The 16346-nt window shown below is 36.6% G+C and overlaps 3 protein-coding genes across 3 annotated transcripts; 2 read left to right on the top strand and 1 right to left on the bottom strand.

The window, feature by feature from the left end:
* Positions 1 to 1122: 1122 nt before the first annotated feature.
* On the bottom strand, positions 1123 to 3197 carry LOC147520744 (ATP synthase subunit d, mitochondrial-like). Its single transcript, XM_086592254.1, has 5 exons — positions 2851 to 3197; positions 2675 to 2756; positions 1821 to 1884; positions 1519 to 1609; positions 1123 to 1434 (listed from the first exon to the last, which is right to left on the bottom strand). Exons 1-5 carry the CDS (start codon positions 3040 to 3042, stop codon positions 1333 to 1335), a joined length of 531 nt encoding a protein of 176 aa, XP_086448380.1. The 5' UTR covers positions 3043 to 3197; the 3' UTR covers positions 1123 to 1332.
* Positions 3198 to 4142: 945 nt separating this feature from the next.
* LOC147520743 (senescence-specific cysteine protease SAG39-like) lies at positions 4143 to 5339 on the top strand. The gene is made up of 2 exons (XM_086592251.1): positions 4143 to 4380; positions 4545 to 5339. Exons 1-2 carry the CDS (start codon positions 4326 to 4328, stop codon positions 5135 to 5137), a joined length of 648 nt encoding a protein of 215 aa, XP_086448377.1. The 5' UTR covers positions 4143 to 4325; the 3' UTR covers positions 5138 to 5339.
* A 2878-nt stretch (positions 5340 to 8217) lies between these two features.
* LOC147520742 (uncharacterized) lies at positions 8218 to 15038 on the top strand. The gene is made up of 9 exons (XM_086594327.1): positions 8218 to 8569; positions 8889 to 9283; positions 9481 to 10589; positions 10692 to 10868; positions 10946 to 11226; positions 12768 to 12787; positions 13230 to 13672; positions 13776 to 13940; positions 14210 to 15038. The coding sequence occupies exons 2-9, from the start codon at positions 9013 to 9015 to the stop codon at positions 14750 to 14752; spliced, it is 3009 nt and encodes a 1002-aa protein (XP_086450453.1). The 5' UTR covers positions 8218 to 8569; positions 8889 to 9012; the 3' UTR covers positions 14753 to 15038.
* Positions 15039 to 16346: the final 1308 nt, after the last annotated feature.

Raw genomic sequence — 16346 nt, 5'->3', positions numbered from 1 at the left:
ACAAACCCAGGTCTGGTGATTCGCATAGGGTCAATTCGTGGATCATTTATGCGTTAACACATAATGTTCAAGTTCTTCATATAAGTAATGATAACACATATATTGCTTGGACTCCTCAGATATTCACTTGTGAATCCTTGAGAGAATTCAAACTGCGTAACGAAGACCTAAAACTTCCAACTTTGATTTCTTTACCTGTTCTCACAACTCTACATCTTAGCTCAGTTGGGATTTTGAATGGTCATCTACACGTGGCCTTTTTTTCAGCTTGTCCTTGCTTGGAGACATTAATTCTAGAAGAATGTGAGTTTGTTAACTGTTATACTTTAACCATATCTGCTTCTCAACTTAAGAATTTGAGAATAAGTAGCGTAGTTCCTGCTTCAGTTGTGATTTCTACCCCAAAGGTTGTATCCATCGAAATGATCGGAATGGAGAATCCATCCATTAGGTTCACTTGTGAGCTAAAATTTATTTCTGATGTGAACTTTGACATTGAACTTGATCAATCAAGTGAATCAACTGCCCTACTAATTAGCACTGTGAGGAATGCACAATCTCTGACACTGTCTACTTTGTTCCTTCAGGTAAATACTTGTACAACTTTTCACAAGAGCCAGTTCTTTGATTGACTGCCATTGTCACGTTTGAGCTTTATACAGGTACATACAAATGAGTGTTGTTAATATATTCCAGGGGGAATAATGCATGGGTTGGCCAATCATAGTGGCGAATCAATTTGTTTATACTTACTATTCCTTGAATATTGACAAATTTGATGTTTCAATGCTTTGTTGTTTTCATTCTCTTTTCAATTTGAGTCATTAGCTATCTATGTAGCAAGTCCGGCCATAGGCCGGGCCAAATGGCTAGTGACTACCTAAAATCTCGGATTTATGAGTTCATGGATATATCATGCAAGTTTGGCAAGGGGTGTCTGTTCAGAATATAATACACTCTTTAACTGGTCGTCTCAACAAACAATTCAACTATGCAAAGTCAAGTCCAAATTCTTAACAAACTTATCCACCATCACTTTACAATCATTAAAAAGAAAAGGTACTCTGAAATTATTTTGAATATAAACAGTAAAAATTATTTCAAAGTGAACAAAGTAGCAACTGCAGTGCATGAACTCAAAATTCAATTTCATAGTCAACAAAGCATGAGAATACGGAAACCAACAGGAATTCCGTTTCCAAGAACATAGCAAATTCAAATTAAGTCACCAATGATTAAACAATTCGGGCATTTTTATTTGGGACAAGTTGAAACAAAAAGGCTAAAATCCCAAAAACCTGGTGAAGAGTTTGGCCTCATGCCAATATAGAATTAATAACCCCAATAGTCATTCCTTATTTCATCATCGAACTTCTTCTTCAGCTCAGGGTGCTTCTCAAAGTATTCATCTGCAGTCATGGTACTAATCTTCGACTGCTCAGATGAAGATGGAACCGATTAGAAATATAAGAATGAAACCATCTCAAATTTTAGGATAAACTAATTCAATCCCTTTACCTTCAATTCTCGAACTTCTCGATTTCCTTTTCCAATCTTTTCAGGACTCTTTCGGGGATTGTTTGCTTTCGCTTCTTTTAGCTCCACCAACCGTAAAACTGGCATTCAATCATTACATGCAATAAATATGATTCTAAAGAAAGTTAACATGCTTGCACACACTGAATTTTATCAAAGAGATCTGCTTCTATCTAACATACATATCCCGATTCAATCAGAAGTATAAACCCCCTTGCATCATGAATTGACAAGATGATAGTCACCAACGAAAACTAAAAAAGGAAAAGAGTTGGGTTCTCACTAATGCTTCAAACTTTGGTTTATATTGAGGAGTCACGGTGTCCACATACTTAGGGATCTCGATGCACGGAGAACAAATAGTAAAGGTATGCAAAAATGAACACATTCAAGAAAATCTTTGAAGTGTAAACCGCTATAAAGCAGAAAAATTAAATGAAAACAAACCACATGTAGCTGACCCTTACCCTCGCATACAAATTCTGAGAAAGCATATCAGATAAGATGTTATCAAATAGTTGTGGTTACTTAACCAAAGGATTCCTACCGTAGTCCGGTACATGTGTGCCAAGGAAGCATTACGCATTCCCAATATTTTATTTAGCCGATACATGTGACACCCCTCATACAACGGAGCCGGGCGGAAGTTATCAGTCTAATAGATGAGTGCTATTTAAACATATATCATGTCTCAAACCCATTATCCTATATATAGGTACACTAACCAGAATGCGATTTATTTATATCAACCTCAAGGCAAAGATGAGTTAAAATCTGAAGAATTGACATTCACTATTATACTTATTGAAATCTTAAATTTAAATAAGACTAAGAACAACAGAATTGTCGAATTTTAAAGAAGAGCACCCTGTTGAGGTTTTAAGCAACTACTACTACTAAAAAAAACTGCTCATTTTTGAACTTATCCCAATATAATCCCATAATGTAGGAGACACCATGGGTACCTAAGAAGGAGCAACACCACCCAAGATGGAAATCATATCAATACCCCAAGTATGAGCCCAATGCAACATTTCCATAAAATTCATAATCCTAAATTACATGAAATAGTCTTTCCTTTATTTCATAGCTTATTTTCTCACTTACAAAAAAAAAAAAAAAAAAAAAATGAACATACTGTCATAAGCTTCTTTATACATATCAACCAAGCGAGAACCAATTCCTTTTCTATAATACTCCCAGTCTATCGGCTCCGGTTCCTGTCAGCATCAGAAATTAAATAAAGTAACCCTTTAGATCTTTCCATCAATTTAACATAAATCGGTAAATAAAAGGAAATAATAATAAAATTACCTGGCTGAACTTGGTTTGAAGAGTGTTGTTGACTTCGTCAAAAGCACGACGAAGACTGGAAAATTCCTTACGCGCTTCATCAGAGACAACAAGTTTGTACATTCCATCCCAATCTATTTTTCCCCCTTTTGCGGCGGATATCGCTTTTGCAGCTACGTCTGCTACTTTCTTTCCAGCTCCGCTAGGGCTCATCTTTTTTTATTTTTTAATGATTGAGATTAGATAGATGAGGGTTTCTTTCGTTTATAGAGAAATGCCACAAATCAGAAAAGGAAACGGGCTAGACTGTTTGCCAGGGTTATCTCATTTGATGTCTTTGCCTGTAGTCTAGGAGAGGGTATCTTTTTTCTTTCTTTGTTTCATTAAATACCCAAAACGCCCACTACTACAACAATCCAATATATAATTTTGGTAAATTTTTTCGAGAGGATAAATCCTTATAACTAAACAAATAAAATACAATAAAAAATAATAATAATAATAAAAGAATTAAGTTGTATGAAATGAGAAGTTGAGAACAATGAGAAGTAACTACAATAGTTTATATAGTAAAAAAAATCAATCTAAAATATCTAAAATTACAAGTTAGGTTGAACGTAAATCTAAACGTTAGAGCAATGTTTGAGGGATTGACCAATCAGACCATCGCAGACTAAAAAATTAAATTAAGTAAACCGCTAATTTCTGAGGGTTTTAAGTGGAAATCTAAAACCCTTGTAGTAATAACAAATTAGGAGTATCAGGCTATCAGGACTCAGGAGACCTTACTAATATATCTACCCAATAAGTTCGTTCAATAAGACAAAACATGAATATTGTATGTCGCTGTCCATAGATCACTAATGTATAGTTTTGTATATTTCAGCACAAATATTTAAGTGCTAAATTGTCTATTTGCTATTCAAATCATCTGTGGTTCCCCCGGCACTCAATTGTGAAAGTCTCATTTTGGTATCAAAGTTAACAACACATGACTAAAATTCGTCTATATAAACAAGGACTAGGAATGTGCATACTCACTCAATTACTGGAAACTTGAATCCTACATATCTACAACTCTCAAAACTACACCCCTACACCCCAATAGCTTGTAGTCATGGCTTCTTCACTCACATGGCGGTGCATGAGTTTGGCGTTGGTCGCTTTTGGCTCTCTATACAACTCAAGCTATGTCACGTAACCTCCAAGAATTATCTATGGAAGATAGGCATGAGCAATGGATGACTAATTATGGTCTGGTATACAAGGACTCTGTTGAGAAAGAGATGCGCTTTCAGGTATTCAAAACCAACGTCCGAAAGTACATTGATACTTTTAACAAGGTTGGTGATCGAACTTATGTGCTAAGTGTCAATGGCTTTGCTGACCAAACCAATGAAGAATTTATAGCATCTCGAAATGGATACAAGAACTCCCCTGAACGAAAGTCTGGGACAGCGTTCAGGTACAAAAATGTTACAGCAGTTCCATCTAGCATGGATTGGAGAAAGAAAGGAGCTGTCACACCTATCAAGGACCAAGGCCAATGCGGTAGGTGAACATAGACTGATAAAAACATCACTAAACTATCTATTGTTACATCCATTAGTTGCTCCTGGTTTTTTCACTTTTTTGGCATACTTATATTATTAAATAGACATCACCTTCTAGCTGTTTGCTAACAATTTTTGATGTCAAAATACTCAAAAATACAGGAAGTTGTTGGGCATTCTCTACTGTAGCTTCTATGGAAGGTATAACCCAACTCTCAACAGGTAAATTGATATCTTTGTCTGAGCAAGAGCTAGTCGATTGCGACGTAAACGGTGAGGATCAAGGATGTGAAGGTGGTCTCATGGATGATGCCTTTGATTTCATTGTACAAAATCATGGTCTCGCTACTGAAGGTACCTACCCATACAAAGCTATTGATGGAGCTTGCGATAAGAAAAAAGAAGCCTCCCATGCAGCGAATATCACTGGCCATGAAGATGTGCCAGCCAATGACGAGAAAGCTCTGTTAAAGGCAGTCGCAAACCAACCTATTGCCGTGGCTATTGATGCCAGTGGATCAGCCTTCCAGTTCTACTCAAGTGGTGTATTCACAGGAGATTGTGGCACCCAATTGGACCATGGTGTCACCGCAGTTGGTTATGGAACAGCTAGCGATGGTACCAAATACTGGTTGGTGAAGAACTCTTGGGGGACTTCATGGGGTGAGAATGGATACATAAGAATGCAACGTGATATTGGCACTGAAGGGGGTATCTGCGGTATTGCCATGATGGCATCCTACCCAACTGCCTAGTAAGAAACCTTGAGAATATGGATCAAATTATGTGTCTGTGATTAGTACTTTATGTTTAAGTTGTAACTACTGTATTCTAAGTAATTATTAAGTTGTGTCCGTGTAAAGTATGTTCATGTATGTAAATGTCGTAATTACTGAGCAATGTACATTGTACTAGTCCTCTTTTACCGAAATGGAGATGCACTTTTATTTTGATACTGTTCGTAACGCATTTTGAAGAAGATTTTGTTTTTGTCAATCTATATAATTGCGTTCGGGCTTGATGTCGAAAGGATCTGTGCACGCTTATTGTTGGTAATAAACATCTTGAAGTTGAGCTTTCCCTCCACATCATAGGATCAGAATGAAATAATTTTCAAAAGAGCAATTCGCAAACAGAATTTGATCAAGGCACAATAGGCCTCTTAGGAGGGCATTGAGGATATTATGTTCCCTCAACGAATTCACAACGTACCATTAATTACTGGAGTAGCTTTAAGTCATAATGCTTTTGCATTAGTCGACTTCGTAGTATATGACTTACCTTCATTATGTGAGTCTCCCCTTACGATTGAAATTTGAAAACGCTTCGGTTTTTCATTTTTGTCATTTCGCAGCAGCTTAAGGCAATACAGACACCATCCGATTGAAGCATGAAGTACAGAATGAATAGTTCAAGTACAAGCTGTCTCGCCTCAAATTAGTTGAAATACACAACTTCTGGGGATCTCAAAACGAAGTGAAAGCGGCTGATTTTTTCCTGGAGAATGTTGTATAACCACAAAATGGTAACATTATGCAGAAACCAATTGTGTATCCTCGAGCATCACTGAATGTTGAAATACCACCATCAAAAAAATAATGTTGAAATATTGTTTGTGCAAATCTGCAATAGCTGTAATAACATTAACCTGTCATATGAAGTGGTGAACTGCAAATGCTCAGATTTAATTTGGATACAAATCTGGGGCATGCAGTTCAATAGATGAGCAAGAATTGATGAAAGTTGGTAGAAAACTTTTGATACAACCACGAGCGTCATTGACTGCAGGAATAATGTATTGGCGCATCTGATGATCTTGGCCTTCTTTAACTCTACACTTTTCTGTTTTATAAGTTAGTCCAGATTTGATAGTCAGGTGAATCAAACGTTGAACTGTGTATGCAGTTTCAAGGATTCAAGTAGAACTGTTTGTGTTTGGTGTCATATCCGTATTAGAGTTGTGTTTATTGTCATTTTCTTAAACTTGTTCTGAATTCATAGCTATTGTAACTATTTCATATTAATTGTGAGAACAGGTAATATTAACTTATTAAGTATAGTAGTTATTTGGATGGGAGTCAAGATAAGTTTTCATGGTTGATATTCGGAGTTTGTGTTGGTTGTTTCCTGTGAATCAAGTAGTTGTTGGTAACCTAATGATTTTGCGTTTTTGAAGATTCCGGAGTCCGGTCAGTATTACATAGTCTATTGTGTACGTGTAAACTGATTTTCAAGAAACTCATGCATTTTATGATGATATGAAAAATATGTTTATATATTTCATCTCAAGCCTTTCAAGTAGTTATCATTTACTTACGCGGTTTCCTCAAACAGATGTATACTGCGGACTCTGCAATGGCTTTCTTTAAGACAGTGATTAAGTACTAGACACTAGTTTATTTCTCTTGGCCATTTGTGCTTTGTAGTAGAAAAAATATATATATCCATGTAAACGTGCTCGTTAAATGCCATGTAGGACTGTAAAAGTATTCTTCTCTTGCCAATTTGTGTTGTCTTCACTCTGTAATCTGTTGCTTCTACAAGATGATTCAAGTATATAAGTAAACAAGATATAAAATAAAATACAAAAATCATCTCTCAGTTGTGTGAAAACAATGTTGAAAATCTTGACTATGAGATAGCCCAAAGAAAATATTTGAGTTGCTTCCACGTTGATTATGACCTTGCATTTTACAAGGTGAGATGCGAGGCATTCCGTACGTATACAGAGTTGCAGACTATTGCAACTTCATCCATTTGAGCAATTAGTACACGACCTTCAACAGATTTTATTGGGTTTAACAGTAAGAGACACCAAAATATCCCCATGCATCTGCTGTAATTTGAGACTCAATCTACAGTTGTAATGATTTTCTCAGTACAGTATGGAATGGAGCTACTGTGAGGGAAGTGATATTCTAATTCAGGAATATCAAGCACGTGTCCAACATAGCGGAAATACCACACCGATCTATGACCTCGTTCCCGAACTGCCTTCAAAGCGACCTACATCATTAGTTCACACATTCGAGCTACGAGATCGCTCCAGAACAGATCAACTCGCACATCCTCACACAGATCGTTCTATCTCATGACACAGCCTATCTTCTAGAAGCAATCATTGCCAAAGTCATACTTACACATTCTATTACGGCAAATCATGAACCACTGTAACCACTCCCCATTATTACAGAATTTCTACCAACACCATTCCAACACTCCTTCACAATCTCAACCATACATTGTGTTTATTTGTTCACGTGTTGGATAGATCTCCACGTTCATCACCAGCTATAAATACTCCCTACATGAACTACGTCAGACCTAATTTTACTCTCCCCCAGAAGTGAGAGATAAATACGTAGGCATTTCGCTCAACAACAAACTCGGTCTTTACCATTTCCTAACCCCTTCTCTTCCCTTATCATATTTGTAAGGTAGAACTAAACAGCTACTAATAACGTTAGTTATTGTGGAAGATGCATAGTGTCGTTCTTAGGTTCGAATGCAAAATGTGTACAAGATCTAAGGGTTGGTTTAGGAATTTTATGTGCAAACCTACCATACTAGAATTACTGCATAGCAGTGGGGAAATAAGCATAAAAGATGAGAGGAGGAGGAAGGAGGGAGATGAAGAGAAGAGCTGGGGATGAGAGGAGGAGGAAGATGAAGACAGAGAGAAAAGAGAAACTATTTAGGAGGGGGAGGCACCAACAGACAGCAGCCAAGACTCATTTTAGGCCCTCTCAAAAAAAAAACCAACTCAAAAACCTTTGCATACACTCACTTGATTACTTTACAAAACCCACTTTTTTCAGAATAAATTTGTGGACAACCAACTGTTTGCTGTCCACAAGAACTCAGATTCTTATTGGTGGAGTGGCTGCCCAAAAAAAGTGTGCCTACTGCCCAAAAAAACTGTTAAACTGATCCTAAAAACTGTTAACCAATAGAATTGTGCTGTACACAAATTCGGACTCCACTTTTTTTTTAGTCTCTTATGAATAAAGTGTCAATAATATGAACTCCACATTAGCGCTTCACTCTTTCTCCAATTTCTTCTTTATTCATCTCCCCTTCTCCCTTAGCTTCATCCCTAACTCAGTGAGTCACCTAGCCCCTAGTTTTAGGATGCAATGATGAATTTGAGCTCTGGTTGTAAACTTGCGAAAGATGTGGTAATCCCTGTAAGTTTTATTCAAACCTTTCATGTTTAATGTTTTTAAAAAGTGGTTATCTCTATTGTAAGCAATCCTGTTTTTAAAAAGTGGTTATCTCTATTGTAAGCAATCCTGTTTTTAAGTCATCTTGCATGAAATATCCAGGACTTTTGATTTTGGTTTGGTGAGTTTATTACTTAGGGTTTTACTGTATTTGCTAAATCATGAGGATAAGAGCTCTTTAGTGTTGGTTTTAAAGAATGTAACTCTGTGTTAATTGATCAGAGAATTTGTTTTTTAAAATTATTGCTAAGGTAATAATTTCATGCTCGAAATGTGTTCATAGGTCTAATTCTCCTACACCGCCTATGGACGTCTACGGTTGCAGATTCTAGGGTAACTTACTTGGAATTACTGCGTTCCCACTTCCATTTGAGAAATATAGAGGAATAAAAAAAAAAATAGTTTCAATGACAAATTTCCAAAATAGTTTTGCCTCTGGAGCCTTTGTCCCTGGATTCGGATCTTCAACAAGCTCTGTCCTTGGCGAATTCGGATCTTCAACAGGTGCTACCTGTACTGGATTTGGATCTTCTTCTAGTCCATTCGGTTCTACAAATACTGCATTTGGAGCTTCAAGTTCTCCATCCTCTGGTTTTACTTTCACTACTGCCTTTGGCCAAAGTAGCAGTCCTTTAGGAACGACTCCATCTCACTTTGGAGTTCAGACTTCTCTGTTTGGTGAGTCCCTTTCCCGTGCAATACTTGAATTTTTCAGCTTAAATTTTCCAATAAATTTAGTGACTTTAGTTAGTGCACACGCCATTGCCGGCATCAGTTTTACACTTTTACTCAAATTTTGTCTCTGCTAGTAATTATTGAAGGATTCACACAAGTACTATTCTCAAGTGTTTTTACTTGTTCAAATTCATTTATAGGTGGCTCCAATCCTGCTGTTCAGCTTCCTGCTTTTAGTCAGCCTCCTACACAATCCACACCATCTATTTTTATCCGACATCCTTCCCTTCATTGGGAAGAAGTAATCTGCCACCTTAAGCTATTTAATTCGGGTTTGGCTCCATCCCCATTCGATGGCATGAATTCTAACACACAATCAGCTGGGTTGTTCCAGTCCACTGCACCTTCACTTGGGCAGACGGGTAGTATTGTTGAGCAGACTGGTTCAACCTTTGGAGAGAATTCGAGCCTAGAAATGAATAGGATCTCTGCATTACCCATGCCTATAATCTATCACATCCTATCGTTTCTTCCAACCAAAGAAGTGGTTCGAACATGCGTTCTATCTAAAGGGTGGATAAACATCTGGTCTTCTGTCCCCTCCTTTCATTTCAATTCAAGACTCTTCCGATACATGAAAACATTCATTAAGTTTGTCGATTCTGTACTATTTCTACGAGATGGTTCAGATATGCAAAATGTTTCTCTTTCCATAGTAGGCTCGTTTGATAATGTAGATGTAAGTAGGATCAAAGAGTGGATAACATATGCAGTAAGACATAATGTTCAAGTTCTTGATATTGAAAATGGTTGCGGGAGAAATATCCAATTAACTCCTCATTTATTCACTTGTGAGTCGTTGAGAGAGTTCAAACTGTTTAACAACAGCCTAAGCTTGCCACTTAGGATCTGGTTACCTTCTCTTAAAGTTGTGCATCTAATTTCAGTTTCTTTGAAGGATGGCCAACTTGATGAGGCCCTCTTTTCAGCCAGTCCATCCTTGGAGACACTTGTTCTAGTAAACTGCAACATTACGTCTGGTATTTTAACAATATCAGCTTCTCAACTTAAGAATTTGAATCTGAAGGGTAACTTTCCTTCCTCAATTGTGGTTTCTGCTCTGAACCTCATCTCCCTCAAACTCAATATAACAAATTCAGTTCCAGTAAATATTATATTCAACGGAAACTTAAAGTTGCTATCTGATGCAAACATTGACCTCAAAGTTGATTCTTCTGTATCAACTACTCAACTAATTAGCATAGTCAAGAATGTACGATATCTGACAGTGTCTACTCTGTTCGTTCAGGTAAATACTCCTACCCGCTTTTCTTTGTTAACTTTCGACAAATTAAAAAATGGTTGTATTATGTTTTGTAAACTCTTAGAAGTTTGTCTCATTGTGTCTTAGTCGATAGCTGTGGAACTGCAAAAGGATTTAGCTACACAAAAGTGCAGCGAGACGCCATTTTCTAATCTTAAGTGGCTGAAGATTGGAACTCTGTTCAGCAAGGATGAAGTCATATTGATCAACCATATACTCATGCACTCTACTGAAATTGAATCTGTCTTCTTAGTGAACGATGCGGTAAGCACTTATTATGAAATACCCGTTAAACTTGATTTTTTGATGTCTTAATTTTCTCTTTAATGGTCATTGTCAAGGGGAAGTTTGATGGTTTGAAGAACATCGCCCAAGTTGAGCAATATGAAGTGAAGGAGGGGTACAAGTACAAGCTTTCCCACCTTAAGTTAGTTGAAATCGAGGGCTTCCGAGGATCTGAGAATGAAATGGAACTGGTCAACTTATTTCTGGAGAACGCAATAGTTTTGGAGAAAATGATTATCTTCCTTCGCAACTTCGGCGATGAACAAGAAATGATGAAAGTTGGTAGAAAACTTTTGACACAACCACGAGCGTCATTGACTGCAGGAATAATGTATTGGCGCATCTGATGATCTTGGCCTTCTTTAACTCTACACTTTTCTGTTTTCTAAGTTAGTCCAGATTTTACAGTCAGGCGAATCAAACGGTGAACTGTGTATGCAATTTCAAGGATTCAAGTGGAACTGTTTGTGTTTGGTGTCAGATCAGTATTAGAGTTGTGTTTATTGTCATTTTCTTAAACTTGTTCTGAATTCTTGGCTATTGTAACTATTTCATATTAGTAATATGCGCTTACTGGTCTGAATTGATAGATCCTCCACATCAATATATACGATTGAAGGATACTACTAAGTTTTTTGTTTTTTTTGTAAATTAAAAAAAAAATATATGTGCGGAGAAGAGGGTATGTAGTTAAATATACTCTTATTCAGTTTGGCAGTATTGGACTTTTGGGGTGAAGTACTGTACTAAAGTTAAGTGTGTAAAAAACCAAGTAAGCTTGGGTTAAGGTATACCCCACCTGATATTATTGCAAAAGGTTAAATCTTACAAGCTTCTTAAGAGTTAGATCATTGAAAGGAGTAACACAAAGACACTATAAAGGAGGAACAAAAGACACTATATCGACAATTAAGTGTTAATAGACCATTACGTAAACTTGTTTTGAAGTCATTCCTATAGTAACAAGCTCAGATTCGGAATCCTTTTGTAGGTCTTAACAAATCTAGTACGAAAAGACGGGAGGAGATCGAAAGAGGGGATGGAAATAAAGAGAAAATTATAGGTTGTTTAGCAAAATCACTAAATTTCTTTTCATGGTTTCCTATTTACCCCTATTCCCTAAGAGCATTTTTAGGAGAGATACTTTCCTAACATCAAACACCAAATTCTTGACCAAATTCCCAAGAATTTGGTGTTTTTTCATTTTAAGGAGAGTCACATGTTGATTCCAACTTTGGTGCTGTATCAAATTTATCATGCGTTTTTTCGGTTTTTTAACACTACATGGGCTTGGGCTAGAATGTAGACTTCAATCACGCGATTTTGTGAAAACCGCACAAGAGATTTGAAAAAAAAAAAAAAAAAAACATCGTGCAGTTTTTGAAAAACCGCGTGGGCTTGGGCTTCAGTGGCGTGGTTGTTCATTTGAAAAACATCGTGCAGTTTTTGAAAAGCCGCGTAGGCTATATGGCACAATTTATCTAAAACCGCGCCATTTGATATCCAATATTTGATGTTGTTCCTTAAGTTGGTTGGTGTTTTTTAAATTTGGTGTTTGATTTGATTCAAAAATTTAGTGTTTTTTGGGTTTCTCTACTAAAAATGTTCCAAGTGAATTCCCTAATATATTTCTAGCATAGAACAATCTGTCCAAAACACGAGTGGACAACTGAACCTGGACATCGGCCCGTGGAAAATGGGTTGCGTTTTCTTTTTTTTATTTCTCAAACACGAGAATCAACGATCAAGGTAAGCTCTCTATTTACTTTTCCACCGATTTCCTGCTGTAAGTTCTATTAAAAATAAATATCCCAGCTCTATTTATTATTATTATTATTTTGAGTTATTAAAGTAATTCATGCCTAAATGTGTTGACAGGTCTGAACCTACGATTGCGCGTACTAAGGGAATCACTTTGTTCCCAACTTCATCTTAAATAAAATTTGTGTGTTTCATGACAATGTTGCAAAGTCAATTTGATGACCAGAACGTTAGTGTAGGAGTGGACAGATTCATTGGTTTGCCACTACCTCTAATCAATCATATTGTATCGTTCCTTCCAGTTGAAGAAATGGTTCGAACATGTGTTTTATCCAAAGGGTGGAGAAACGTTTGGTCTACTGCCCCCTCCTTCCATTTCGATCACGACTTATATCTATCCAAGGAAGAACGCGATTTCTTTAAATTTGTCGAGTCAGTACTATTTCGACGAGATGGCTTGGATATACAAAAACTTTCTCTTTCCCTAGGATACAAACCTAGGTCTGGTGATTCGCATAGGTTGAATTCGTGGATCATTTATGCGTTAAGACATAATGTTCAAGTTCTTCATATAACCACCATCTATTGCTTGGACTCCTCAGATATTCACTTGTGAATCCTTGAGAGAATTCAAACTGCGTAACGAAGACCTAAAACTTCCAACTTTGATTTCTTTACCTGTTCTCACAACTCTACATCTTAGCTCAGTTGTGATTTTGAATGGTCATCTACACGTGGCCTTTTTTTCAGCTTGCCCTTGCTTGGGGACATTAATTCTAGAAGAATGTGATTTTATTAACTGTTATACCTTAACCATATCTGCTTCTCAACTTAAGAATTTGAGAATAAGTGACGTAGTTCTTGCTTCAATTGTGATTTCTACCCCAAAGCTTGTATCCATCGAAATGATCAGAATTGGGAATCCATCCATTAGGTTCACTTGTGAGCTAAAATTTATTTCTGATGCGAACTTTGACACTGTGAGGAATGCACAATCTCTGACACTGTCTTTGTTACTTCAGGTAAATACTTGTACAACTTTTCTTGTTTTCATTCGACGAGTTGAAAATCTATTGTATTATGTATCGTTTAGTCTTACTGTATTTTGTTTCAATCGTGTCTTAGCCAATCTATGTGGAACTGGAAAACGATCCATCTTCATTCAGTTGCATCCAGACTCCATTTTCTAACCTTAAGTGGCTGAAGATTGGAACTCTGTTCAGTGACAATGATATTATGTTGATCAAAAATTTACTCAGGCATTCTCCTCAAATTGAATATGTTATCTTGGTAAGCGCTCAATTTTTGATACTAAATTCAGTGGCTTACTAGTAAATCCCCGTCCTTTTAACTTTTATCTAATGATCATTGTCAAGGGGAAGTATACGGAAGACGATGATGATATCAAGGGGAAGTATACCCTACTAGTTAGCACTGTTCATGTTTTAACTATCTTGGCATTTATTTTAGGAGAATAATGGTGAAGAAGATGATGATGACTACTAGATAAACTCGATTATATTCTGTTCATGTTTTAACTATTTTGGCATTCATTTTAGGAGAATAATGGAGAAGATCATAATGATGACCACGTTGATGAAGATGAGGACAACAATGATGGTGATGATGATGATGACGGCGCCGATGAGTATAAAGATGAGGATGAGGAAAGCTACGATGGTGATGATGATGGCGATGAGGATGAGGATAAAGATGAGGATGATGACAATGATAATGATGCTGGTTATAATGTAAATGGGAAGTACGAAGACTGCAAGGACACCGACCAAGTGGAGGATAATCTAGAGGAGGACAACCAAGTTGATAAAAAAAAGTTAGTAGAGGAGGCGTGGTCCCTGTGCAAGCTGTCACACCTCAAGTTAGTTGAAATGCAAGGGTTTCGAGGATCTCAGATTGAAGTTAAGTTGGTTAAATTTTTTCTGGAGAACGCAATAGTTTTGGAGAGAATGATTATCACGGTGTCAAAATCAGATCAGTGGATATCCATAGATAAGCAAGGAATGATGAGAATTGGCAGAGAATTGTTGAAACATCCACGAGCCTCGTCAAGTGTTGGAATTTTGTTTCTGCATGACCTATAATGCTTGATCTCGAGTCTTGATACTTTTCTTTTAAGGTCTGTCAAAGTTGTGAGAACAGGTCACGTCATGTGAGTATATGGATAGGATTCAGGATACTTTTTTAAAATGATTTAAAAAGTTTGTGTGTTAGTTGTTTACTGGGAATCGAGTAGTTGGAGGAAACGCAATGATTTTGCAGTTGTCGAACCTCAAGAGCCTGGTCAGGATTATTGTGGTCTACTAGTCTCTGCCGAGAAACTGGTGCATTTCATGTTTTAAAGTAAGAGCATATGTTTAGAAATTTTCACTCAAGCCTTACAAATAGTGATCATTAAACTTCCAGCTTCTGCGGGTTTGCCACAAACAGATGTGTATTCCGGACCATACTCGCTATGCTTTGCAATCTGTTAACTGAGATTTCTTTGAGATGGTGCTCAAGTACTCTAAAGACTAGCTGTTTCTTGGCCATTTCATGTCGTTTAGTATAAAAAATATATCCAAGTAAATGTGCTAAACGTTGTGTTGGACTGTAGGAGTATGCTTCTCTATGCTGAAAGACTTTTGAAAGCAATTGGCTAGAAAATGCAATATAATCTTGAAGTTTACTAAGTGCCACATTCCTAATCAAATTTGGAAGGCGAGAGAGGTTAGGAGATTCCATTTCTTACTTACCAGCAAATTGTCACGCGCGTTGTGCTTTGCGAAACTAACAAAGTACAACAACAATGATAAAATATTTCAATATACTTTAACATGATTATAGAAATTTTAAAAGCGCGCACAAATTAGGGGAAAGAACATTATCCCAACAAAACCAACTGAATACAGGAATTAAAATTTATAGAATTATTTTTTTTTAATAAAAGCAAAAACGCAGCAGGTTAGGTTTAGAAACAATTGCAAGAAGAATACGTTCTTAAAAACTCTAAGGAACGAAATGTAAGCCAAACAAATGATATTACATAAGCAAAACTGATAGCGAGAATGTCTAATTCTTAGTTCTTACATCATTTGCAGGAACATTGAATTTGCAAAAAAGTGAACGCTGAAACATATTGCCTGAACACTTCATATATATTGTCCATCTGCATTGTACACTTAAATGTTTGGTGACATGTCTAGTCTTCAAATCAAGCACGCTCTATCTTGGTGCATTCCTTAGTATGGTTGCATGTAAAAGTAATTCTTCTGAATTTAGACTCGACATTGATCAATAGCTCATTCTTGTATAGTCTTCAATTGAGGGTGCTTGGCGTTTAAGTGATGTTGCTGATAGAAAAGTGGTATGGATGAAAAACCTTTCTTCTGTGTGCAATGTTAACATGTATATTAAACAAAATTTGTCTGTAGAATCAAATTCCATTTTTAAAACAACACCATGGTCTTCGATATCTGTAAATTTACCAACTTAATATCTGGTAGCAAAAAAGGATGCAAAAGACAGGTAAAAGTAATCAAGTAAATAAAATATACTGCCAATAAGACATCCCATACAACAAAAGAAGAACTATTACATACCGCATTGTTTTTATTCAGGGACATCATGCTAGCAAAAAGCACGGAATACAGACACTCAATGTTTGAGATATGATAAAGCGTTGAGATATGTTCTTAT

This window comes from Coptis chinensis, chromosome 2, assembly GCF_015680905.1.
Source record: "Coptis chinensis isolate HL-2020 chromosome 2, ASM1568090v1, whole genome shotgun sequence".
Lineage (NCBI taxonomy): Eukaryota > Viridiplantae > Streptophyta > Magnoliopsida > Ranunculales > Ranunculaceae > Coptis > Coptis chinensis.
Note: the sequence above shows the minus strand (reverse complement) of the source record. Positions and strands in the feature narration are given on the sequence as shown.

Coding starts and splice junctions, on each gene's coding strand:
- LOC147520744 (XM_086592254.1), bottom strand. CDS start 3,042: ATGAGCCCTAGCGGAGCTGGAAAGAAAGTAGCAGACGTAGCTGCAAAA. Junction 2,757..2,850: donor TTCAAACCAAGTTCAGCCAG/GTAATTTTATTA, acceptor TGATGCTGACAG/GAACCGGAGCCGATAGACTG. Junction 1,435..1,518: donor GAGAAGTTCGAGAATTGAAG/GTAAAGGGATTG, acceptor TCATCTGAGCAG/TCGAAGATTAGTACCATGAC.
- LOC147520743 (XM_086592251.1), top strand. CDS start 4,326: ATGGATTGGAGAAAGAAAGGAGCTGTCACACCTATCAAGGACCAAGGC. Junction 4,381..4,544: donor CAAGGACCAAGGCCAATGCG/GTAGGTGAACAT, acceptor TCAAAAATACAG/GAAGTTGTTGGGCATTCTCT.
- LOC147520742 (XM_086594327.1), top strand. CDS start 9,013: ATGACAAATTTCCAAAATAGTTTTGCCTCTGGAGCCTTTGTCCCTGGA. Junction 11,227..12,767: donor ACTGCAGGAATAATGTATTG/GCGCATCTGATG, acceptor ATGTGTTGACAG/GTCTGAACCTACGATTGCGC. Junction 12,788..13,229: donor GTCTGAACCTACGATTGCGC/GTACTAAGGGAA, acceptor TCATATAACCAC/CATCTATTGCTTGGACTCCT.